Source organism: Merops nubicus, unplaced genomic scaffold, assembly GCF_000691845.1.
Source record: "Merops nubicus isolate BGI_N331 unplaced genomic scaffold, ASM69184v1 scaffold19669, whole genome shotgun sequence".
NCBI lineage: Eukaryota > Metazoa > Chordata > Aves > Coraciiformes > Meropidae > Merops > Merops nubicus.
The window spans coordinates 31,568-57,916 of record NW_008633331.1 but is presented as its reverse complement, the minus strand read 5'-3'; the positions used below and the strand labels follow the sequence as shown (position 1 = coordinate 57,916).

Sequence of the window (26,349 nt, the reverse complement as noted above, 5' to 3'; positions counted from 1 at the left end):
CAGCGGGTGAGGGCCCGGCCCGCCCAGCTGGGCCCCCAGCCCCGACCTTCCCTCCCCAGCTCCCTGTTTGCCCTCCCTTGGGCCCCTGCTCGGCCCATCGGCCCAGTCCTACCCCGTTACCCATGTCATCATGCCCTGACCCCGTCCTTACCCCCTCCCTGCCTCTCCATCCCGTGTCCAGTCCTCCTGAACCCCTTCAATCCCATCCATTTCCAGACCCTTCTCTCTGGTTGCACCTTGGTGGGACTTGGGCCATCCTCCCCTGCTTTCCTCCCATTTTGTGTCTGTGCAGTTACAGGTGGCACAGATGAGTTTGCAGACAAGCAGGAGGAGGAGGAAGGCCCAGATATTCCTGAGCAGTTGACTGAAGCAGGCTCCTCTGTGGCATCAGAAGGAAGTAGGTGGCTTGAGTGGCCAAAGTGTAGTCATTGCAGGCCATGCTGCCATTGGGCTTAGGTGGGACTAGCTAACATAGAACTGTAGAATTGTTTTGGTTGGAAAAGACCTTTAATAGCATCGAGTCCAACTATTAACCTGACACTAAGCTCACCACTAAACTGTGTTCCCCTACATGCCTTTTAAATATCTACAGGGATGGTGACTCCACCGCTTCCCTGGGCAGCCTGTTCCAGGGCTTGACAACCTTTTTCAGTGAAAAAATTTTTCCTAATATCCAATCTAGACCTCCGCTGGCACAACTTCAGGCCGTTTCCTCTTGTCCTAGCACTTGTTACTAGGATCTGTAACATCAACAGCTCCTTTTCTCAGGAAAGTAGATCTGATTTTGTGGATAGTGCCCTGGGCCATGTGGCTAATTAATGTTTCCTCAAGACCTTCTGCCTCAGGATGCTCCTTTGAAAGAAACCTATCCTAGTTTAGCACTTTCATCTTTTCCAAGCAGATGGAAAGAAAGAAGTGGGGATGAAAAAAAATCAACCTGCAGACACAGATCTTCTGTCTTGGTGACATCTTTTAGTGCTGTTATAACTGCTTAACTGTCTTAACTGCTGGAGTTAAGATTGGTCCCATACTTTAATGACAGTATTGCAGAGAGGCCTTTCACAAAAAATTGTGAAAAAATAAAGGAAAAAGGATAGAAGTAATGTTAGAAGAGAGCAATGAATTTCCATGGCTCAGAGATTCTATTCCCTTCTCTGCTGTTAATATCTTTGTAACTCCCCCAAGCTTCTGGAGCTGTTACTTGCAGAAGCAGATTCATGGCCTGGTATTTTATATCCATAAGAGAATTTTGTTCATAGTGTGAAATAAAAATAGGACCATGAAATTTAACTGCTGAAACCTAGTGTGGGTGTAAGCAGACTAAAGGAATGATACAATTCAACTTGCCACTTTCTCAGTCATTTAATTTGAGAAGAAAATTGGAAGGATCCATTTTATACACATGGAGTACCTGTTCATTGATCGTGTGCTCTTGTGGTGTTCTTTCTTAGGGCTGACTCAGAAAAGCAAGACACCTCCTCTGCAATCTGCAGACAATGAAAGTGTGTCAGAGCACATAGACACTCTCTCTAGTGGGTCTGAATTGAATAAACTGGAGCAAAGATTTACTACTGATAATGGGGAACACACACCACAGGTAAGTCTGTGGTATTCACTGTTTTTTTTGGTTTTTTTTTTGTGGATTAAAAGGTGGTGTCCTCCTGTTGCAAAAGTTTCAGTGAAACTGGTAGGCAAATTAAGGAGGTGCAGTCCAGAGCACGTAAGAAGAGGAATTTCCATTCAGAACCAGTGGCCTGTAGTGTCTGCCCTAGCCTCTGACACTGACAGATGAGAGGTTACAAAGGTAATTTAGGTGGCAAAATGCTGACTTTTGGTGAGAGAATGCAGCAGTGAGTTACTTGGGTATTGCATTAACTATTCCCAGAGCTACTTATAAAAAAAAAAACTTGCATGAGAGGAGCATGTAAGGAACAGTGAACAAAGGCTTTTGTACCTCAAGTCTTTTATGTAGTTAGTTAGTTATCAGAGTGATTTTTTAACATTTTATTTATGTTAGTAGTTTACTTGGAGAGCAATATGAAGATAATGGAGTTAAACTACAGATTCTGCCCTGCTGCTCACAGCAGGCAAATACTTTTTGTTAGTAAATGTGGCAGCAAACAGTAATAATCATGCTTCCTTTTTATTTTCTCTTTCAGCTACAAGAACAGAAAGCTGACAAAGTGTGTTTGTATGTGGCACTTGATGAAATTCCTGATGAATTTGTATCAGATCTTACTGTATATTTTCTGAGAGACTCCAGAGGTATGTGCCCTGAATAAGTGCAGGCTCAGCATTTTCAGTCTTTGCATTAAACAGAACTTCACACTGAGGAAAGGTGATAGTGAATGGAACTCAGGGTATTGCATATCCAACATAATTAACTGGGTAGGAGAACTCTCAGAGTAGAGCCAGGAATCAGGGATGTTTTTCATATGAAATTTATGGAAGGTTACATATCTTCTCCATTTTATCAGCAAGGAAGAAGCTTTCATGCTGCACTCAGAGGAACTGAAGGGATTTAGTTAATACAACTGCCAAAACTGTGTGAAGAGTTTTGAGGATGAGGAGCTGTATGTGAAAGTTAGACCATAGGGTGGTGATAAGCACCAGACTTCCTGACCTCACTCAAACTATGATACACAACAGCAGCATGTTTTATTCAGAATCTGGAGTAGCTCTGGGTCTGGTAACAATCAGATCTCAGTATCTACCTCTAGCCCCATAGGAAGCAGCTACACTAAAGCAAACATATTTCCACAGCTATGTCCATGAAGTATCACCAGTTATTTTAGGGCAGCTCTGTGGAAGATTTTCCTAGTCTGTCTGTAGAACAGGAGTTCAAATCAAAGCCACTCTTTTGTTTGAACAGAAAACCATTTCCTAATTATAAGGCTGGATTGTGAAGATTTCACAATCAGTCAGATGATGACACGGAAGTATTTTTCTGCCCTTTTGAAAAAAGCATTTCCACTGTTAAAACCAGGACTAGTTTTGAAAGTTAACTTGCATCAAACCTAGTTCATTACAAACCTGGTCAGTTTTATTGGAGTTTAACTTATTATGGAAAGGACTTTATGCTTTCTCTACCAAATAATCAGCTTCATACTAATTGTTTGTATGTTGTTTAGAAAGAGTTACTGAACCTGGTGACCTGACTGAAGCTGATGAAGTTCTTCCTCAAGTGATACAGTCTGGTATACTGACAGATGACACTCTTTTGATGCTAAAGGATGCCATCTCACAGGTAAACATGATAAAAGTTTTACATACCCAGTCCTGAGTGTTTCTAGGGGTGATTTGCCTGTTTGGTATTCTGCTGACCACATGGACAATGCATAAAAAATACTAATATTTAATTTAATGAGTGTCCTTTGTATGTCAAAATAAATTTTTTGTTTAAAATTTTGCAAAGTTTTGTAAAGATGTGGAGACAGGCATTATGGCATTGCCTGGCCCTATATGAGAAACATCTCAGAGTGTGACACCAGGCACCTTTATTTTTGTGCTGAAAGACTTTTGTAAAAGCAGGAGCTGGAGCTGTTCCCCTGCAGAACATGAGGCAGAGAGAATGATGCTAAAGAGGTGAAAAGGAAGGAGATGCACTTAAATTCAATTTTTTAACAACATATCCACTGTTTAAGCAACACTGGCTTGTGATAGTTTCTATTTTAATATGAACCCTCTAATCTCTGGTACCTGTTTGAATTCCAGGCCTTTTCACCAGCTCTCTCCTCTGGTCAGCAGCAGACTGAGGAAGCTTCCTTTCATCCAGATGGTGAAAATACAGATTCTGAAAAAAGGAGTTTACCTGAGTCTGAGCTTGCAGAAAAGAAAGAAGAGCCTGTGGAATATGGTAAAATTCAGATGAGGAGTAAGACTCAAGTGAACAAGCAAAAATTCTGGAGTGTTACTCAGCAGATTATACAATAAAGAGGTGGCAAGTGTTCTGCCTATGCCAGCACTGTGGTGTTTAGAGTAGGTGCCAGTAGAAAGAGGGTCACCTAGGAATGGCTTTATGTAGAATAACAGATATGTGCAGCATCTGGGGAAGCTCCAGGCCTCATTGGAGGAATGTATCTTTGCACTCTGCTAACTGTCAAGGAACTGGATGCATTTTGCCATATTCTGGAACAGGCAGAGCAGGTGGTATGTCACCTGTCTTCAAGTAGCTAGCAAGGTGGAAGACATAAGCCATTCCAGTGATGTTACTGATGGAAGAAGACAGTTAATTCTCTGTGCCTTTCCTTCCAATCTAGGAGATATTAAACTGGAGATGCCAACTATAAATCTAGATGGAGAAGCAACTGTTCTTGCCACAGTTCCAGAAGTGGTTGAAGCTCTGGAAAATTGTGCAATAACCTGGCAGAAATTAATATCCACAGCTCTAGAGGGACAACTGAAGAAGGTCCCAGAGGTAATGTTGCCTACAACACCAAATTTCTTTTTTTCTTGGAGACATTACTTCATTTCCCCACAAGAATCTCTTTGAATGGCTTGTGCTCATTTTTAACCCATCTTCATGTTTGATTATTGGAAAGCCATTTACTAATTGATGTAAGTAGAAGAAAAGTAGTGAGGAACTGTGTGACTCTGGGAATAGAATATAAATAGAATATAAAGTAACTCACTGCAGAGCCTACCCCCACAGGCTAGCTGTGGAAAACTAAGGCCATTTTGTTATCTGCACTCTTCTAAAGAGCCATGAAATATTAAAATGTGCAGTGATTATTTTTTTTAAATAGATGACCATAGTTTTTGATTTCAAGGATCTTCTCTCTGTTTTTTTTTTGCGTAGTTGAATCATACCAGGTTTTTCTCACCACAGAGTGCATTGGAAAGAAGGAACAAATATAGTCCTGGTTATAGATTTTCACTTATGTGTAATGGTAATTTAGAACATTTCTTTTATTCCACATGACTTGTAGGGTCATGGTCCACTTGCAGAAGTTGACTTCTGGCGTGACAGAAACAATGCTCTAAGTGCTCTTACTGAACAGACAAAACTTCCAGAAATGCAAAAAGTCTTGGAAATATTACAGGAAGCTGAATCTGAGCATATTGGAGATCTACAGATAGCTTTAAGTGACCTCAGAAAACATCATGTAGAAGCTGTAGATAATGTTAAGTTTATTTCAGCTCTGGAACACCATTTGAAGGTACTTATCCTTAGGAAAACTTTGTCAAGTTTTAACTATGGTTTGGTTTCTCTATTGATATAGTCACCTCTTGTTTATTTTTGGCTTTTTATCAGCAGTAAAGAAATACTCTAGCTTTTTTATATTTAATAACATGAAAGCTTGCTTATTTTATTTGAGTTACAGTTGTTGTAAATCACAGCCTTGAGAGAATTCAATAGTGTGGGTGAATTGGGGAAAACAAAGATTTCTTTCCTCCATTTTTGAGGTAGCTTCTATCACTGATTACAACTGATATCTGAGCTTTTAAGTTTTATTGAAGATCATCCAAATATCCAAATAAAGGGTTGAGCCTAAAGCAGTCTTGGGATAACTTTTACCAAAAAGAGAATGTTCTGAGACAGGACCTAAAAAGCGTTTGGAGCAATAGGTGCTTAACCATGTGTGTTGTTTAGGTGTTTCCTTGACTGGGGTATTTAATGATGTCACAGACTTTCTTAATTTCAGGTGTCTATAAAACAGATAATAATTTATAAAATATATATCTGTATATTTTCATGCTGTCCTATTCACACTATTTTTAATACGTTTAACAGAATTTAACATATTCCACTGGGTTTAGTGTTGTCTTGGACACAATTCCTTTGCTGCTGAATGCCCTGATGATGGTGTGGATTATCTCAGGGCATTACAACAAGGAGGAGTGGATGGTGCCCCTCATGGAACAAATTGCATGGGAGATTGCCACAAGAGTGTACAGAGCTGTGGATTTGCACACACTGTTTCAGTAAGTGCTGGATTCCTGTTTAACTAGGCTGTGCTTATGAAAAGCTTTTCTTGGTTTACATGAAGTGCAGTAGATAACAGTTTCTTCAGGTAGGTTTCAGGATTTTTCACTCTCTGAAGTTGTATTAGAAGGTCAAATAGAATTCATTTTATTTTGTAAATATATCTTTTAAAAATAATTCATAGATTACTGAATCAGGCCTGAAGAAAAGATGCTTGTCCTCTTTTGTCTTGAAAGGACATAAATCAATAAACGAAATAGAATTGTAGTAGTTTAAAAGTGGCATAAATACAATCAAAATCAGTCCTGAAATAATATCTCCTTCTGAAATCAGTCACATTGAAAGTTAAGACCTCACAGTTTTAAGTTTTGCCTAGAACTTATATAATTAAAAGCTGCTAAGCCAGGGTATGTTAATGCAGTTGAGCTATAATTTTCTATCCATAACCTTTCTATCTATAGCACTTAACTGTTTCAATTTGATTAATAGAGAGGATAGAGCTGCTGCAAAAAAGAAAATAGCAGAAGCCAAAAGCACTCTTGAACAGTGGAAGAAATGTTACTTTAATGTTCGTGCCCAAATTGAAGCATCAGGAGGAGAGAATCACTTGGAATTTGACCAAAAACGTTTATTTGAAAAAACGGATTATATGGCTTCAGTCTGTCAAGATCTGTATGATGTTTTGCAGGTAGTAATACAGACAAATAAAGAGATTATGAGATCAGTGTCTTATGCTGTAGAGGAGATTCTTTTGTACTGTAGTTGTTGAAATGTTAACAGCCTTTAGTTTTGTGAGTGGATTTGTGTTTAAGACCTGAGCAGTGCCTTTGATTCCAGTTTCATGCTTGAGACAAGTAACTGCTCAAGGTACTGGCTGAGGAAAGGTATTACTGTGTCCACTGCTGTTGTCAGCATGCAGACTTGCAATGACTCTCTCACAAATCTGCAGTTTCCATGGGTTGCTAGCTTAATGATACAATTTTAGGTAAAATAACCATTTAAGTATACTGTATTATCAAATTTGACTGCATATGAAATGGTTATCAATTGCAGGATGACACACGAATGTGAGAGGTGCTATGTTTAGGTTAATTTAAGTCAGGGTAACTAATAATATAATTGGTCCATCAATGGCCAGATGCTATAGACTGTGATGTAAAACTGCATACGTGAGAAGTGGAATAAAAAGGAATCATAACTTGTGTTTTAACAACAGAAATGTTGGACCTGTAGAGTGTTTTGGATTTTTTTTTCCATAAATCTACTTAGTGTCTTGTATAGAAATACATGGAATGTGAATCACAGTATGAATCTTTGTCTGAGCTGGTTTTATATTTTTAAAGAAAATAATATCAGAAAGATGTGTTAAATGACAGAAAAAAAAACCCCAACATTAAAAATAAAGCTTTCTGGCACCTTCTTCTGAATGAACAGGTCATTGAAGAGTTTCACAATGTATTTGGTCCTGAACTGAAAGTTGTCACAGGGAATCCAAAGCGTGTTGATGACCTAGTGAGAGGAGTAAATGAACTAACTAGTGCTATGGAAGAACTGACTTTTGACCCTTTTAGCACTGAAAGTGCACATGATTGGAAATTAATTATGGAAGAATTTAAAGCAGAAGTTTCAGTAAGTACTATATGCTGTGATCTCTCCCCCCCTTACTTCCTATATACAAATTCCTTCCAGAATGTCAACATTTTCATTTAAATAAAGCTGCAGTTTGCAAAAGAAAAGAGTATATGAATAAATATGTAAATGAAGATGTGAGGAACTTGACCAATTTTTAAAGGCAGTATTCTGTTTCCAAGGGTTTTTTTTTTAGTTTCACTGTATGTTGAAAATGGTGAAGCAAAGTTTTTGTTCATTGGTGGAGTCACTAGAGTATCAATAGAGGCAACATGTGACCTCCCTGTACCTGTGCTGACATGTCTCAATCATGTCCTACAAAGTAGTAAAACTTCCTTCTCTGGATTAATTCAGTCCTTCACCCCCCAGCTATGAATACTCACACAGGTCAAATTGTTACAGTGTTTTCTGTGATTTATCTAACTGCTCAGCAGACACATTAATTAACATTAATTTCCTTGCAGCTTACTGGGAAGCCATCAGTTTGTTATCCATTGACAAGAGAAAAAATAGTAAAAATATGTTTGGCCACTAATATAAAAAACTATTTTTGTTTTGCCTGCCTTTCCTGGTTTTGCAAGAATCTCTAGGTGATAGGATTTCTTGGCCTTCTTCCTTTGTTTAGGCTATTGAAGAAGAGACCAAAAAATTTATCGATGAATCTTTTAAGACCCTTCGATCAGCAGAAGCTGCATTTGACTTGCTGTTAAACTTCAGACACATCCGCTCTCGTGAAGCCATCAATAAGAAGATGATGATGAAGTTCAATGATATTTTGGACCAATACTGTAAAGAGGTATTTAATTTAAGGATTTCTGACATAGTCTGTGAAGATACCAAGTGAAAAATCTGAAGTCTGTGTATACGTGAAAAATCTGAAGTCTGTGTATATGCCAAAATACCTTTATTGGTATTATTTATTTATTATTATTATTTATTGGAGGCTTGTGGCTGTTCCTTCAGCTTGTGAACAATAGTTCAACAGTGGTCCTTCCTGAGAAACTGTCTTTCACACACCACAGCCTCCTTGTGATAGACAAGTTCATGGTATGACCCAAAGGTGTTGGAGATCGACCATGAAAGCAGAAAGAATTGAAGCCTGAATGCTGGAAAGCCTTTCATGTCATAGCATTTTTCTTGATATTTCAAAGAGCGTTGACTTTAATGAGAAAATGCACTCTTAGAGAAAACACTGCCCCAAGAGCAGCTGCACAAGATTGCAAGATACAGAAGGGGAGACATTCTCTGTAATGCAATTAATACAAACAAGAGATGCAGGGGAAAAAAATACTGGTTTTTATCCTGTTGCTGCATTCAGCTTGTGCTGTGTAGCAGGTTAGATATTGATAATGGACAAACAAGTGGAGAAATTATTCTTTGCAATATTTTATTCTCTTCTAGGTTGAAAATATTAAGGAAATCTTTGTTCAGAACCTCAAGGATCCACCTCTGTACAAGAACTATCCTCCAGTGGCTGGAGCAATATACTGGTCCCGATCTCTTTTCCATCGGATCAAACACACTATCATCAGATTTCAAGAAGAGAAGGAGTTGCTTACTAGTGAACATGGAAAGGAAGTATGTTTATTCTTTTGATATTTCATTAAGAAATACTTTCTTCATACCCTTCTTCTAAAGAAGTAAAGAGTGCTCCTGTGTGAGGTGAGTTCCAAGAATGTCTTTGCACACAGCCAGCCATATTTGATGTGAAAAGCTGAGTGGGACCTTCCTGCTGTTTCCCAGAGAGACAGTGACAGAATCAATGACAGAATTCAAGAGCCAAAATTCTCCTTTGCCTGCATTAATTACAAGGCATTACTTACCCTCTTGTCTAATAAAAGATAGAAGCCATATTGAGACACCATATTGATACAGGTTAGTTAAACATTTCTCATGGTCTTTAAACTGAGTTATCTAGACTTTTCCATTCTAGGTAAAACAACTATATCTTCAAGTGGCCAAGAGCATGAAGGAGTATGAAGATCAAAAATACCATCGGTGGAGAGATGAGACAGAACAGATGCTCCCTCTGTTATTAAGAAACACTCTGCTAACTGTCATCACTGGTGGGTCTGCAACCCATGCTAATGCAGAGACTTCTGAGAAGGTGAGGTGTAGGAGAATCATATACCAGAATTCTCTTTGGAGAAGATCTGAGATCTATCTAGTGGCCAGTGAGATTGTTCTAAGAATAATATTTTAAACACAGTTTTTGAAAGGAAAATTTTGAAAATTCTAGAGCTCAGAACTAGTTTTGGTCCTTCATGAGATGCAGTTGCTGAACGATCTGGCAAATGGATGAATGTTGTTTCTCTGTGTGTTCTGTGATGTAATTCCTGATAATCTGGGGGGGCTAGTGCAACATTTTTGGCCTGTTACAACAAAACTTGAGATTCAAGTTAGGTAGAGGTAGTTTCCCAGCAGACATGCAGAATCCTGTTCTAAATAAACTTCTGTCTGACTATGAACTTCCACAGGGTTTTCTGTTGTAATTGCTCCCAGCAGTATGTAACCAGAGATGATTTGGTTTGTTTCTTGTCATCAGCTTTCAGTGAAGAGGTACTTGTATATAATTTCTGAAACTAGAATGCTGAGGCTGCTGTTGAATTTTAAAGTCATTTCCACAAGCTGTTCTTTTATCTAGTGCCTTACCAGATGTCTCTAAGAGCTAACCCTTGCCTTGCATTTTAATGGTTTGGTGTTCCTCTCCTTCCTGCTGCTCTTTCCTGTGCTGTAGGGCTCTGTTACAGAGGAGCCTCTCACCACAAAGGAAAGTGTCTGCTTCATAGTGAATTTTTCTCCCCTACTCCAAGAGATTATAACTGAAACAAAGTACATGGAACAACTCGGGTTTCCAGTCCCAGAAACAGCAAGATATGTGGCCTTACAGGAAGGCAGATATCTTAGGTAAGAATATCTGCTCACATGCAGACATTTGCTCACACAGCAGTGCCTCAAGTGATTTCACTCCAAACAATGGGCCCTGAGTCATCAAATCTTGGAAATATGAGAGCTCTTAGTGACTTGTTTTTTTTAAAAGGGTAAAATTACTAATGGCCATGTTGCACTAATTAACTTTTCTCTGGCACTGTCTGCATCTTTCACCCTGTAGGACTATGTCACTCAAATGAACATCTCATCAAATCTGAGAAAAAAAACAAAGGAAGTAATTTGTTTTGCAATGCATTATTAGTGCCATTTAGATTTCATCTCGCATTTAAGCTCACTGGCACTTTCTTCTTGTGCAGCTTTGCATAAGTCACTTTTGCCCAAATTATCACAGGTATTTAGCACAGAAGTGTGCTGATAGGATTTTAAGATTCACCTTCTGAGTTCACGTATGTGCTTCAAACTGTGGCTGTCTTAAAAACTTTTTCTGAGTTGGGGCAGGAGAGGTTTCTTCTTGTGCAGCTTTGCATAAGTCACTTTTGCCCAAATTATGACAGGTATTTAACACAAAAGTGTGCTGATTGATAAGATTTTAAGATTCACCTTCTGAGTTCATGTATGTGCTTCAAACTGTGGCTGTCTTGAAAACTTTTTCTGAGTTGGGGCAGGAGAGGTTTGTCTAGCTACTATTGGAGCCATATGAAATTAAAGCAAATTTTGCTTTATCTGCAAGTCTGAATGGAATGATGAAAGTGATCTGCTCTTTGGTCTGAGTTCAGAGCTGTATTTCCAGAAAATTATTTTTATGTTTTGGTTTTGTTGTGTTTCTTACACTCCTTAGGTATACAAACAGACTGAAAAAAATCCTGGATCGCTATCACAAATTAGTGGGGACGCTGAATGAAGCAGAAACCAAACTTCTTGATGACTATATTCAGGAACTCTGGAGAGTATTCAAATCAGGGCACAGAAGACTCAGTTGGAACTGCTTAGGTAATAGAGATACTGTTTTAAAATGGCCCTAGGTACTGATTTTCAGTTAAAAAGCCTCTTCAGTTCTGCACTCTTACTTCTGTCATATGACAGCAGTGTATCCCTAAATGGTACATCCTGTTGCCACAGTCAGAGCCAGTAGGTTAGACATTGATCCAGGAGGATACTTCTTATATTTTTATTGTATTTAAAACTAAGTGGAAATGGATAGAGAGCCCTAGATAACAGCTGTAAGGGAGCTAGATGAAGGATTGGCTGAGAAGTCGTCTGATCTGTCTTTCTGCAGAGCCTCCATTCATTCTCAGAGATAAAACACATCTCATTGTGGCAATTTTGATATGTTGATGAAATATTTGTTAAAATAAAACCCCCACAAATGATTGTGATTTATTTCAAGGTATTGGTGACTTTATTGTCCAATGTACACAAGCCATCAGGAAGTTTGAATCAATTGTCCATCTGATTCGTCGTAATTCTGAAGATATAAGCAGCAAACTTCTGTTCATAGAATCAACAAATCTCTTTAAGTTTCCACTTTTAAAAAGTGGTGGTGAACTTCCTAGTAAGTCTTTATGTTTTCATTTCCAAGCTCTGTGATGTTTTATTTTGCTCTGCTACTTTGCATTTCTGGTTGCTAAGATCTTTAATTGTTGCCAAAACTAGTTCCAGTAGTATTTCATGGTGTAACAGAAGCACAAGCAGAACTTCAGTATTCTAGAGCTCATGGTGTCCAAAGAGAAACACACAGGGATGAGTACATTTGACTTGTGTCTGCCTGGCTTTTGATGACTTTCCTTCTAGTTTTCCTTTTCTTTCCTATCCCATCCTTGTATGCAGTAGCATAGTCCTAGAGCTGGAGTCTGCATGGAGGGCCAGCTCCCTCCTGGGCTGTCTGAACTGAACTGTTTTCCTCAGATGGAAACTGCAGTGAGGTGGTTGTCTCCCAGTCTCCCTGTCAATGGAGTCAGTGGGTGATGGATCAAATATCTTTCAATGCTTTATAAGTCTTAAAAAGGTTACTTTCACATCTAATGGTTGCTGTTAAATAATTGAATCCATATAAAATCAGAGGGCTGAAATATTAATAAATTTAGCATTAATATGTAAATATATTTTTGTCAATATACAAGACCAATTTCATGTTCACAAATAAAATGCAGCTAATTATTCCAGGATGCAAGTTTACTTGGTCTCTTGCAGTTAATAAAGCTATTTTTTATATCTTTTGCAGAAGTGGAAGAATTTTTTGAGTATGTTAAGTGTGAAAGAGCAAAAGATGTGGCACGCATGGTTAGAAACTATTCTGCAATCCCACAATTGCTAATAAAAGTGGAAAGACAAGTTGCCAATACAAACAGTGGCAAATCTCCAAAATTAACTTCCTATTATGCATACTGGGAAAATAGGATTTATCAGGTGTTGACACAGTTAATTGTGAAGTAAGTCAATGGTTTGCTTTCATGGCTTTTCAGTCTTTCATCTTCAAGTGTTGATCAGTTTGTGTTCTGGTACTCTGAACACCTCAGTGATTTGCAGTTTGAGACACATTTGTATCTGTACTGTTTTTTTTTCTGTGAATAATGGAGAACTGATAACAAGGTACAGGAGAAACCCAAATTCTGAGAAGATGGATATAGGCGTCTTCTTAGAGAAGAGAGAAATAAGATATATTTTCTGCAGTGTGTGCAGCTGAATATCCTTGGCTTATTTTTAAAATCAAGGTTTTGTTTTACTAAATAATACAGTTTTGAAAATTGGGTGTCTGGATGCCTGACACATCCCTGTGATGCAGGGGACACCACTAAAAGAACAGAATTTTGTTGGATTTTACTTTCCTTGTTCTGCAGCAGCTGGGGCCAAGGAGTTTCCTGTAGCAAGACCTTATAAAAGCTTCTGTTATAAGCAAGCTATTATTACAAGAAAGCATTGTAGGCTTATAAAGGCTTCCCAGCCATCTCTTCTTCTCATGATCTGTATCTTTGTAATCTGGTCCATGCTCAGCTGAGTTCACTGCACATTCTTGGCAGGACTCTTGAAGTGGAGTTGACCACATTCTTGGGGTCCTTTTGCACTGGGGTATCCTCATTCATTCCTTCCAGTAGCTTCATTTAGCTTGTCTAGATTTTGCATTAAATCAGTATTAGTGGGACATTTTTGCTCTGATACATATCAGTGTTTCCAGCTGGCAGTAGCTGCCTTTGGACAGGTCTGCTTACATACCTAGGCAGGTACCTGGTAACTGCAGTTACTGTTGAGCATTTCCAGGGAGGGGCAGCATCTGGTCATTACAATCTTTGACAACATTTTTTTCCTTTCCTAGGAATTTGCAAGCTTTTAATGCTGCTCTTCTTGCAAATGTGCCACTGTTCCAAACAGAAGCAATTTTGTCTGTTCCTGAGATAATCTTGCAACCTGATGCCAGTGAGATTGAGAAAATGACTGCACAATGTATCCGAGACTGTATTGAGGTCACCAAGGTGATTTTTGATAAAGATATACTTGTTGCTGGCACTTACTTGTGATTATAATGAATTGATCTTGCTTTATGTTTGGAGAAGCCTAAGTGTCAAAGGGAAGATTCATATTGCTTTATCTAGAAATCAAAATATCCAGTACCTTGTTCTAATTTTACAGACTGTCCTAATTTTACAAACTGCTGACAAAGGAGAAAAAAAACCTGCTGTAAAGCTTCATGCCATTGTTACTCAGGCAAAATTATTTGTTGCTTTTCAGCAGTTTTGCCAGTGGAAGGACATGATTTAGTTCTATAAATCAGCATACATCAGAAGGAAACACTTTCCAGATGGCACTGCAGATGTTGCTTTCTGATGTATGAATAAGCTGGTGGAATACAGGATGTGAGTGGCCTTCTCTGTATTACAGCTCTCCTCAAAAGCAGCAGAAAAACTGCTCAGAAAATGTAGGGAGAAGGACATCTAGGACAGAGGAAGGCATCTAGGACACATCTAGGACAGTGGGTTTACAGCACATGAAGTACCTAGCTTGCTGTCAGAGATCTAGCATTATTTCCCTGCCTATGTATGTTCATGTTGAGCTGCTTTCTAGAAAAGAAGCCAAATATTGTGACAGTGTTCCTGCCTTGTGCTGATGGAGAAATGATTCCAGATATCCCCTGAAATTAATAAATGTAGATTAAGTCTCCTTCCTATGCTCAGATTTGCTGTTCTGCTCCACTGCTGCATCCAGCCTGTTTCATCTAATACCTATTTCTCTGTGTCATGCTGTGTTATTGCTCTATGGAGATTTTAAAAACAGACTGAGTAATGCACAGAAAGGTTTTGTTAGGATGAAATTAACTCTTCTCTCACATTTATGGGGAAATGTAACCTCTTTTCTTGCTGTCAGAAAAACAGGTGATTTGAGTCTCCTAAATAATGGTGAATTTCTTCACAGAAAACGTTGTCAAGCATTGGAACAGGCTGCCCAGGGAAGTGGTGGAATCACCAGCCCTGGAGGTATTTAAAAGGCATGTAGATGTGGTGCTGAGGAACATGGCTTAGTGGTGGACTTGGCAGTGTTAGGTTTGCAGCTGGATTCGATGATCTTAAAGGTCTTTTTGAACTGAAATGATTCTATAATTTCATGAATGATTTAACTAAAATGTCTCTCTACAAAGTAACTGTTTTTCAACCTGTCTTGACAACTCTAGCACTTCGTACGATGGATGCATGGTACATGCATTGAGTGCCCTCCTCAGCGTGTCAAGGAAGATGAAGTTATCATTTTCAGCTTTTATAGTGACATCTCCCAGAACCCTCTGATAAACAGACAGGTTGTTCTCATCACTCAGAATGTCCACAAAGCCCTGGCTTCTCTCAGCAAGTATTTGAACCAATGGGAGAGGTACCACCTACTGTGGAAATCAGACAAAGGCACAGTCTTGGAGAGATTAGCTTCAGAAAAGCCTGCCTGTGTCACCTTTGATGAAGAGTTGCAGTTCTATACAAAGGTAGCTCAAGAAGTGACTCAACAGCCCTTGATTAAAGATGAGCAGTTTATCAGGCTTCAGCTGGCTCCTCTAGCCTACACAGTGCAGGAGAATGCTAGAGGCTGGGTGACTTCACTTGGAAAGTTGCTTCATGCGTCTGCAAGAGAGGAACTTTTCAGTCTTCAGGAGGAGATTCAGGTAGGTGTTTTCAGTTTGGTTTTGTTATCTTTATCACAGAGACTGAAAATGAATCTACATGTTATTTATTTGTGTTTTGTCTTTGACTCCTCATAATTCTGCTTGATTACCTTGTCAGTGTTGCTTCTGAAAATGATTTTTACTTTTTACAGAGATTATCAAGGAACCTTAAGATACCTCCTGATTCCTTGGAAGATCTCAGAATTGTCCTTGGCACAATTGCAGAGATCAGGGGCATGTCCCTCAAGGTGGAACTGAAATATTTGGACATCTGGGAGAGATACCGAACTCTTGCAATGTACAATATTCCAGTAAGTGCATGCATCATAAAACATTTCAGATTTGAGCCAGGGGCACAAGTGCCCCAGATTTAAATGAACAAATGTTTCATTTTACAGAATCACAGTATTGCTGATGTCTGGAGACTGTCTAGTACCCTTCTCAGAACAGTACCTCTGCTTCAAAATGGACATATTGCATGTATTTAAATCTGATTTAAATCAGTTCAGTGCTGGGTTTGTTTGTGATCACATATTCCTTGCTTCTTCTTGTGACTAAATAATTCTTATGAGAGATGTTTCTTGTTTTGTTTTAGGTAGCTAAAGAAGAGCAAGAGATGGCTGACAAGATTAGGGAGAAGTGGGAGACTCTCTTCTTTGAAGCATCTGAAGTTGATCACAACCTTGGAGGCATAAAAAGAACATTCACAAAGGTAATATTTGTAATTAATATGGCAAAAATATGTTAGAAATGGGAAGGAAAATAATTTAAGCACTGTTCTCTTTAGATGACACAGCAACGAATTGAGGACTACAGCAAAGAGACAGAAGGCTTCTTCCATAAATTCATGACTGAGGGGCCTGGTGCTGTTGGAGAAAATCTTGATAAAGGTAAATGGATTAATGTGTGTAAAGTGATGTCTTAAAAATATTAGTCTTTGGACAATTCTTCAAATTTTATGTAAAACAAGAAAATTTTGCTTTCCTTATTAGCATACAAACTGATCAACCAGGAATGTGACATTTTTCATACTGTAACTTCTATAGACTATATGCAAATGCTTACTTATTTATTCTCCATGATCCCTGGGATTGTTTATCTAGAAAAATTCCTCTCCTCTCCCAGGACTGGAACTCATGGCTGTTTTTGAACAAGAAATGGAAAAACTAGAAAAAATTAGTCAGGAACTGTGCGACGTTGAGAAACTTTTTGACTTGCCAGTTACAAAGTACCCTGACTTAATGAAAGTACAGAGTGATATGAAGGGTCTAAAGCAGATCTATGAAATTTATGAACTACAAAGGGTAAGTATTACATCGTGTACACACAGATATCCATGCATATCTACATACATACAGAAAGAAAGAAAAGAGGCTGCATTGTCCTCTAGTTCCTATCAACTCCGTTCTAAGCCTTTGCATGAAAGAAGCTGTGACCTGTAGTTGACTATCGCCATGACATTATTTTAATTATGTTACTACAGAACTAACAATATCTCCCCAGTGGACCAAACGAATGCTCTTACCAGACAGGAGCAGACCTCTGTCTTGCTTAATAATTAATGGGTGGCATTTTACTGAACAAATCTCCTGATCATTTCAGTGGAAATACTTTTGGAAATAGCAGGTGTACAGGTGACAGTGTGTATCTCAGACTTTAATTGATCTTAACTATTTTTTAATAAGTTTTATTTTTCAAAAATTAAAATGACCTGTAAAGTGTGCTCTTAAGGATGCTTTTTTTTCTGTTCTCTGTATTTCCTTTCGATTATTTCTTATACAACTGGTTGTGTTTCACTGTCAGTCTGACTTGGACATTAATCTGTGTCTTCCTCTGCTTCTCAAATGTTAATACGATTACATCTGCGTCCTGACTGGGGTCTCTAGATTCTACTGCAGTGGGAAGATTTTTATTTCTTTTTTTTGGTCAGAACTAAAAGGAAATACAACTTTTTTCCTCCTGATGACCTTGTTGGCAGGCAGCTAAAAAGGAATGGTCTCAGACCCTCTGGGTAAACCTTAACGTCCAGGTTCTTCAGGAAGGAGTTGAAGGATTTCTTAAAGCCTTTCGAAAGCTGCCCAAACAAGTTCGCAGCATGGCAGTGGCCTTCCACTTGGAAACAAAACTGAAAGCATTTAGAGACTCCATTCCTCTGTTGCTTGATTTGAAAAACGAAGCTTTAAGAGAAAGGTTTGCTTTGATTTATTTAAATCCATTTTCTATAGATAGATTTGTTTGATTTGTTAGAACTTCTAATTTCAGTTACTGGGGTTATGCCATGTCCTGCCACTTGAAGCTTCACTTTCTGCTGAATAAACTTGTGTAATAGCATGCAAGGTGACTATGATGATGAGGATACTTTATGTATTCAAAATACTAGTTCTTGTTTAAACAGTAGAGTGCTAAATGTGGTTTCATTATTAAATATTACATTACAGTTACTGTGTTGTGGTGACTGGTACAGTTGTTGATGTGTCAATTTAAAACAGGCATTGGCAAGACCTTATGGAGAGAACAGGAACAAGTTTTGAAATGGCAACAGAAACATTCACGTTGGAGAATATGTTTGCTATGGAACTTCATAGACACTCAGATGTTATCAGTGAAATAGTTGGATCTGCTCTTAAGGAATTTAGCATTGAGAAGGTAATGTTTAAAATCATACTAAAACTAGAAAGACATAGATGACAACAGTCTGTGTTTTATTTGAGATATTTATATTGGCATTACAGCAAGCTTGGCCATCTTCAGGGAGCTGCCATGATGTAACTAATGGCAGCTAGAATCAGCAGCTCTGTTAATGAGCTCCCACACAGCACGGAATCCTGACTGTCTTGGCTTTGGCAGCAGTGTATTGGATTTCTGTTATTGCAATGAGCAAGCCTAGCCTATGAAAAAGGATCTGAAGAAGGATTCATTCTGTTTCCATCTTGATAGTTTGAAACAAACCCTTCTTTATAAACCAGAGTTAGAAAATCTATATACAAATTTTGCTCAATTAATTGATTTTATTTTTATGCTAAGATTATACTTTTTGGAGAATAAAATGTGCAACTTTTTCTCCTCAAATGCAGGGTGTGAAGACCATAGCAGAAACATGGGAACACCTGAAATTCACTGTACAAATATACTTCAAAGGCACTGAGAAGCGAGGCTTTATTCTGGGATCTGTAGATGAAATTTTAGAGATTCTTGATGACAACAATGTCAATCTTCAGAGTATTTTGAGCAGTCGATTTGTGGGTCCTTTCCTTTCAACTGTGCACCGCTGGGAAAAAACTCTGTTATTGATTGGTGAAGTCATCGAGGTAGGGCAAAAAATGCTGGGCTTAATCATGAATGTTTATTATTTGTAATCAGGGGTTTCTGTTGTATTTTTTTTTCTTTGATGGTAACATTTGTGCCTTAGATCTGGATGGTGGTTCAGAGAAAATGGATGTACCTGGAGAGCATCTTTATTGGTGGAGATATCAGATCACAGCTTCCAGAGGAAGCCAAAATATTTGAGAGCGTAGACAGGATGTTTAAAAAGGCAAGTAACTAACTTGAGCTGTGATCAGCATAATTGTTTAGTGCATTTTGCTTCCAGTTTCATAGGTTGCTGTAGTCTTCTGTGCCATTTATATCACTGGGAATAGTAAGTTATAATGAATCATGTATGAGATTGGGGAACACAGGAACACTGATGTTTTACTTCATAGCTTGCCATACATAGAAGACTTCTGATTTAGCTAAGCTGGATGGAGGTGTGATCCTTGGCTGGCAGCACGGGGCAGGCAGAATCCCCTTTTCTTTTCCTTGGATAAACCTTTTTACCTGTACCATGATAATAAGAACCTTAGATATGTTTCTATAGGTTGAAGACCTACATACATTCTAAAAAGGCTCTCCTGGTATAATGCCACTGTTTCCACACTGAACATACACTCCCAGTAGGAACATGGCTTACTTTTGTTTTTGCCATCTGCAGAATGGAGATTGCACTGTGATTCTGAAATGTGATGTTTGTCCTTTGCTGGAAGTACCACGGAGTACAGCAGCAGGGTCAGGTGTATGCTTATGCTTGTATGACTTGGGATACAGGCTTGTCTTGCTTAAACTTGCTTTTACAGTAGTATCTCTATGCTCTCAGCTTTCAAAGTCTGCTGCCTTCATGTTTTCATCCAGTGCTGTAGCAGCAGAAAACCAGATTTCAAACTCCTCACTCCTGTATGAACCTATACTGCTTGTGCTGCGTGTGTCACTAGTTAAATATGATCTAGTATAATCCATTGCTGTTCGGTGTTTTCTTTCCTCCCTGTGTAGATAATGGATGAAACTGTAAAAGAACCAACGATTAAAACATCTTGTGAAGCTCCAAATCGAAAGTCAGACCTCCATCATATAAATGATGTGCTGGAAAAATGTCAGAAAAGCTTGAATGATTATTTGGATTCCAAGCGAAATGCTTTCCCAAGATTTTTCTTTATATCTGATGAGGAGTTGCTTAGTATCCTTGGCAGCAGTAACCCCCTTTGTGTCCAGGAACACATGATAAAGGTACAATTCCTGGATTTCCACAGTGCCTTGTGCTTTTAGGTGCTTTAAAAAGTTTAACAGACTATACTGTACGTGCTGTTAAGGGTGCACTAATATTTATTGCATACAAAGAGCATCCTAGCAGCATTTTGAAAAAGCTTCTGAATAGTCAAATCAAACCTGATCAATAGTCTCTTCTGGCTCTCATACTGGCCAGAAACAGTTATGGTAGAGGCACATTGGTAGAGGAAAATTGATGATACACCAGAATGATCAATCATTTAAGAACCGTCCTGTAGCTCCTGATAGATCTTTATTTTCTAGAAAAAAAAAATCAGTGTCTTTTGGGCCAGATCATCTATTTGTTTACTCTGCACTTGGGCTGTTGAGCTATATATCAGCATTTGTCTTTGATTACTTAGACTCAGATCCATTTCTCTTTAGAGTTCATGGAAATTGTCTTTCAAGATTAAATCAGGGCTGGATACACTTACGCCTTTGAAGCTTTGTGTCTAAAATGCCAATGAGTGTCTTTGGTGGTGCATTTCAGATGTTTGATAACATAGCCTCCCTGAGGTTTCAGGATGGTGACAGTGATGAGAAGATTGCTACAGCCATGATTTCAGCAGAGGGAGAGGTGATGGAATTCCGGCAGGCTGTAGCTGCAGCAGGCAGAGTGGAGAGCTGGATGACAGCAGTGGTAGCAGAAATGAGGAAAACAAACAGACTCCTTACTAAGGAAGCTATTTTTCGATACTGTGAAGACAGAAGCAGGTAAAATAATCAGTAGCAAAGATACCACAAGTACCTTGTCTGTTATTATGAGCTTGTAGTGATATAGAAAAAGAAAGACTTAATTTTTAAATTTTTACACAATTTAGCCTTTATTTCTGTATGTGAAGGGATATGAAAACATGCATATTCAGTAAAAAACTGACCAGAAAAAATTGTCATATCTATTTTATGTGATTTCCTAAGCCTTAAGTTGTTATTTTTACTGTTGTGTGCACAGTATGTATTTCTGACTGAATTCCCCTTGGCAATCTTTACACGTGGAATAGGCAGCTTTTCTATCAGAGTATTTCCTAGGCTTTTGAAACACTGCAGTATAGAATTCTGTACATCTCTGTGGAGTTTGGCTCGTATTGTAGTTGTTATGGAAAGAGAAGGAATTTATTCTTTTTTTTTAGGCTTTTGTTTTGTTTTTTACTGGTCAGTTGTGTATAAACAGTAACTCCAACTCCTTCACTATATGTATTTCTCATAGAGTTGATTGGATGTTACTCTACCAAGGCATGATGGTGCTGGCTGCTAATCAGGTGTGGTGGACTTGGGAGGTGGAGGATGTCTTTCAGAAAGTGAAGAAAGGAGAAAAACAGGCCATGAAGCTTTATGCTAAAAAAATGCACAAACAAATCGATGAGCTGGTTACCCGCATTACAACGCCCTTGAGCAAAAATGACAGGAGAAAGTACAACACTGTCCTCATCATCGACGTGCACGCCAGAGACATTGTCGACACGTTTGTGAGAGACAGGTAAACGCCTCCCCCCAACCTCCTGAGAGGTGCCAGGTGCACAAGGTGTACTCCCATCTCTTCACCTCACGTGAGCCAGTCTCTGTTGCTCAGCATTCTGCAGGCACAGGAGTTTGAGTGGGAGAGCCAGCTGCGCTTTTACTGGGACCGAGAGCCGGACGAGCTGCACGTCAGGCAGTGCACGGGCACCTTCTCCTACGGCTACGAGTACATGGGGCTGAACGGGCGGCTGGTGATCACCCCCCTCACAGACCGCATCTACCTCACGCTCACACAGGTGTCTGTGCAATTCCAGATATAGTCAGGCTGTCACTAACCAACCCTTTCAAAATACACCTCTAGGCAATCACGTCAGCGTGTTATTGCCACTTTCTATCTTCTAGATGCTGATGTGAACACTAATATGTTTGTTATACCCTTCTAACTTGATTGCCTCAAAGATAATGTAGAACGCATTCACAGATTGATTTGAAGGCTTTTTGTACCCAAATTTTCCTTTGTCATTTTGCTACCCAACTAATATAAATGTAATCCAAGCTTTGCTTTGCTTTTTTTGGTCTGTCTCCAAAGGCTTTATCAATGTATTTGGGAGGAGCACCAGCAGGACCAGCAGGTACAGGGAAAACGGAAACAACCAAGGATCTGGCCAAAGCCCTGGGCTTGCTGTGTGTAGTGACAAACTGTGGAGAAGGCATGGATTTCAAAGTAAGGGTTAAAGATTGGTGTTCTCTGATACAGTGGCAGTTACTGCTGCTTTTCAGTGTCAAGGAAAAGGACATATTCTGAACTTCTGCATAAGTACCCCCCTTAGAGATACCATGCTGATTGATAATGAAATGTAGTAAAAAAAATATATATATTTTCAATAAATTCCTGAAGAAATTTCAGGTGCTTTCAAGCAGGAGAACAATGACTATATGATATGTATTTAAGCTCATCATAGGCATGCTGTACTTGGCAAGTAATTATTGTGAGACCTTATGACAGATTCCTAGCTCCTGCATATCTAAATATCCAGAGGTTTTACTCAGTCATTGAGAGGTTTAGCATACTCCAAAGTTTGCCAGTCCTGAATGTTTTATGTATTCATTGCTGAGACACTTTTCTTGTCCCTCTTTTTAGGCAGTTGGTAAAATTTTCTCTGGTCTTGCCCAGTGTGGAGCATGGGGATGCTTTGATGAATTCAATCGTATTGATGCTTCTGTGCTTTCAGTCATTTCTTCTCAGATTCAGACTATTCGAAATGCTTTAATGAATCACTTGAAAACATTTCAGGTAAACATTAAAATAGAAGAGTAATCGTGCTCAGGGTTAGACCCCATCATTAGGTCAAAGGGCTGCTTCTTCTGTCATTCATTTGTGCTGAACAGTTCAAACTCTGGATTATGTACTCTCAATTTCAGAGATGATAAATCCTTGCCGATTTCCTAATCCTTTGCTAGGTTCTTCCTTTGTGAAGTGGGATAAAAATAAGCTCAACAGGATAGTAGTAAGTAAAAGGGATAATAGTATAGTAGTAATTAGGGAGCAGAATATCTCAACTTGATGTGGATTGTGAGTCTTTATTTACTGGTGTTTGTTTGAATTCAAAACTCTCAGAATTAAAAACCCTCAGACAGAAAATTTCGGCAAGAAGTGTGAAATGTCCCAATGTTTATATGCAAGATACAAAAAGTGGGATGAATGTATCTGGATGATTATCTAAACCTGAATGTTTTGGTATGTTGTCCTAAGTGGGAGCCCCAACATTGACAGTTTTCTCTTTGAGCAAATAGTACTATATATTTCCATTCCAAACACACACTGTTCTTATGTTTTCTTCTGCCTTTAGTTTGAAGGACAGGAAATTACCCTTGACAGCCGAATGGGCATTTTTATTACAATGAATCCTGGCTATGCTGGCAGGACTGAGCTCCCTGAGTCTGTGAAAGCTTTGTTCAGGCCTGTGGTTGTTATTGTACCGGATCTTCAGCAAATCTGTGAAATCATGCTCTTTTCTGAAGGGTTCCTTATGGCAAAGGTAAGAAAATCTAACTGCTACCCCTACCCACGTACACACTTTGTATGCATGGGTGGTGTTTGGTGCAACTTACACAATGGTGATTCTCCTACTTAAATCTCAAACAGGTCCTTGCCAAAAAGATGACAGTGCTGTACAAGCTGGCAAAGGAACAGCTTTCTAAACAACATCATTATGATTTTGGTCTGCGGGCCCTTAAGTCAGTGTTGGTGATGGCTGGAGAACTGAAAAGAGGATCAGCAGACCTCAGTGAGGTAGGTTTACTGCTTAGTTACCCTGGGCAGATCATCTTTTTCATCAGGAAAAGGATATGTTTACACATCTGCTGTAGTTTGTCTGCACTGGACACAGGGGCATTGATGTTAGTTATCAGTTCAGTTTGTTCTTACTGAGGTCCATCTTGCCCTCTTCCAGCAAGTCACCATCAGAACTCAAGTCAAAATAGGTAAATCTATAGAAAATTAGGTATTTTACCTCTTGTTAAGTCCAGGATGCAAATAGCCAGATGAATGTCTCTGGATGAATATTGAAAGCAGTTTTTTGAACAGTGAGTGCTTCATTTGTGGAGTTGTTAATTGTGTAGCTCAAGCAGTATGGAACACTTACAAAGGAAAGGTTTTCCATACAGCATTGCCTTGTATAGCTTTCTTTTACACCTATTTTATATTTCTGCGTGCATGGTTGTGATACCCAGTTGCTCAGGGAAATTCAAATTTCTTCTTAAAATCTTGGAGACAGCTGATGGAAACTCTCCTATAAAGTTATGTACAGATGCAGGTTGCAGGTTAGCAGGAAGTTTGGGTCTAAATGGTGCTCTCGAGGGGACTACAGAATCTGAGTATGTTCATAAACCATGTGATTGGTTTATGTGTTTTAGCTATTCAGTAAAGATTGATTCTGCTGTGCTTTGTCTAGGAAGTCGTACTGATGAGAGCTCTACGAGATATGAATCTTCCTAAATTTGTGTTTGAAGATGTACCTCTCTTCCTTGGCCTAATCTCTGACCTATTTCCTGGCCTGGATTGTCCTCGAGTCCGCTATCCAAACTTTAATGATGCTGTAGAACAAGTGCTGGAAGAAGGGGGTTATATTGTTCTACCAGATCAGGTATGAAAAATATTCATAGCTTGAGGTTTTGATGTAAACATTAGGCTGGATATGCACTGCTGCACTCTGGAGTGGTTCCAGGAAAGCTTAGCTGCCATAGTCCAGCTGCTGATCTTCTCCACAGAATTACAGACAGCAGTCTATTGAATCAATATTTATTTTTCAGGTGGATAAAGTAGTTCAGGTGTATGAGACAATGTTAACTCGTCACACTACAATGGTAGTTGGACCTACTGGAGGTGGCAAGTCAGTTGTCATTAATGCTTTATGCCAGGCCCAAAACAAGTGAGTACTGAATTTGATGCATGGCAATTGGGTTGTGAGATGGCATGGGCTGCATTATTCAGCCTTCTGTAATCATGAAGAGATCAATAGTGGCCCATAATATTTTCTTGGGTTAACGTGAGATGGTATTGTGTCACTTTAATATTGCTTTTCTTGCTGCTTCTGTAGGCTGGGATTATTGACAAAGCTTTACACACTGAACCCTAAAGCTATGAGTGTGATTGAGCTGTATGGGATCCTTGACCCTACCACGCGAGACTGGACAGATGGAGTCCTGTCAAACATTTTTCGGGCTATCAACAGGCCTACTGACAAGAAAGAGAGAAGGTAGAGAGCTACAAATCACTGTGATGGTTTTTAGATACTGAGTTTTACATCCATTTTTATTTTTAAAAAATTGATACTGCACTATTTTAAAAAATAAATGCTAAGTATTCTATTTAGAAGGTGTCTAGGGGTCTTTCTGTCTTCTGTGAGTTTCTAGCCTCAGTGAGATGGATGGAAACTATGCCACTGTGAAAAATGGATGGGAAGCTCCAAAACACCTGGGCTGGCACTGACAGCTTTGGTGGCACATCTGGATTCTGAAATATGTTAGTGAAATCAGAGATTAGTTAGTGCCCCTTCTTCTGTATCCACAGGTACATTCTGTTTGATGGAGATGTGGATGCTCTCTGGGTTGAAAACATGAATTCTGTCATGGATGACAACAAGTTATTGACCCTGGCAAATGGGGAGCGGATTAGGCTTCAGTCACACTGTGCCTTGTTGTTTGAGGTAAGCAATGACTGTACTGTTCAACACTTGGGAAGGGTTAGATGCAGATGGGTCTCCAATGCCTGAAAAGCAGTTACTGTGACTGTTCTTTGTTGAAGTGTATTATTATCTTGGATGTATATTCTGTAGGTTGGTGACTTACAGTATGCATCTCCTGCCACGGTATCCCGCTGTGGAATGGTCTTTGTAGATCCTAAAAACCTGAGATATCAACCCTACTGGCAGAAGTGGATCAAAGAAAGAGAAAATGAGGTGGGAAATACTGCACTTGTTCAGAAAGTATTTGTATTAAATACTGAACTGTAAACAGCTGCAACAAAACCCAACAAACTTTGTAAAGGCAGTCTGATTTTCCAACAACAAATCTAATTGCTAGGCCTGCAGCAGAGGGCTAAAGAGAGTTCTCAGCTTTTCTAACTTCTGGTTATTTCTTAAAAGTGAAGAACCAAGAAGTCACTTTACCTAATCTCCAAAGAGCTGACAGTGAGGTTGCTTAGGCCCTGGTTTCCTACATTCAGATT

At 39.0% G+C, this 26,349-nt stretch overlaps 1 protein-coding gene across 1 annotated transcript in view; it reads left to right on the top strand.

The window, feature by feature from the left end:
* Positions 1-292: 292 nt before the first annotated feature.
* Positions 293-26,349, top strand: part of DNAH10 (dynein, axonemal, heavy chain 10) — a gene marked incomplete at its 5' end in the record, with an annotated part of 55,350 nt that continues 29,293 nt past the window's right edge. The window contains 40 exon segments of the mRNA XM_008948229.1: positions 293-397; positions 1,452-1,597; positions 2,160-2,265; positions 3,132-3,247; positions 3,748-3,940; positions 4,260-4,417; positions 4,929-5,159; positions 5,735-5,925; positions 6,416-6,614; positions 7,361-7,555; positions 8,181-8,351; positions 8,957-9,133; positions 9,489-9,662; positions 10,293-10,462; positions 11,286-11,437; positions 11,835-11,999; positions 12,669-12,876; positions 13,758-13,914; positions 15,108-15,584; positions 15,737-15,895; positions 16,180-16,296; positions 16,372-16,474; positions 16,710-16,888; positions 17,563-17,774; positions 18,074-18,230; positions 18,659-18,892; positions 18,994-19,116; positions 19,890-20,123; positions 20,653-20,876; positions 21,370-21,639; positions 21,733-21,916; positions 22,210-22,344; positions 22,762-22,914; positions 23,471-23,659; positions 23,767-23,913; positions 24,575-24,766; positions 24,933-25,051; positions 25,220-25,378; positions 25,693-25,828; positions 25,958-26,080. Of these exon segments, the coding sequence (XP_008946477.1) occupies positions 293-397; positions 1,452-1,597; positions 2,160-2,265; positions 3,132-3,247; positions 3,748-3,940; positions 4,260-4,417; positions 4,929-5,159; positions 5,735-5,925; positions 6,416-6,614; positions 7,361-7,555; positions 8,181-8,351; positions 8,957-9,133; positions 9,489-9,662; positions 10,293-10,462; positions 11,286-11,437; positions 11,835-11,999; positions 12,669-12,876; positions 13,758-13,914; positions 15,108-15,584; positions 15,737-15,895; positions 16,180-16,296; positions 16,372-16,474; positions 16,710-16,888; positions 17,563-17,774; positions 18,074-18,230; positions 18,659-18,892; positions 18,994-19,116; positions 19,890-20,123; positions 20,653-20,876; positions 21,370-21,639; positions 21,733-21,916; positions 22,210-22,344; positions 22,762-22,914; positions 23,471-23,659; positions 23,767-23,913; positions 24,575-24,766; positions 24,933-25,051; positions 25,220-25,378; positions 25,693-25,828; positions 25,958-26,080 (7,040 nt within the window).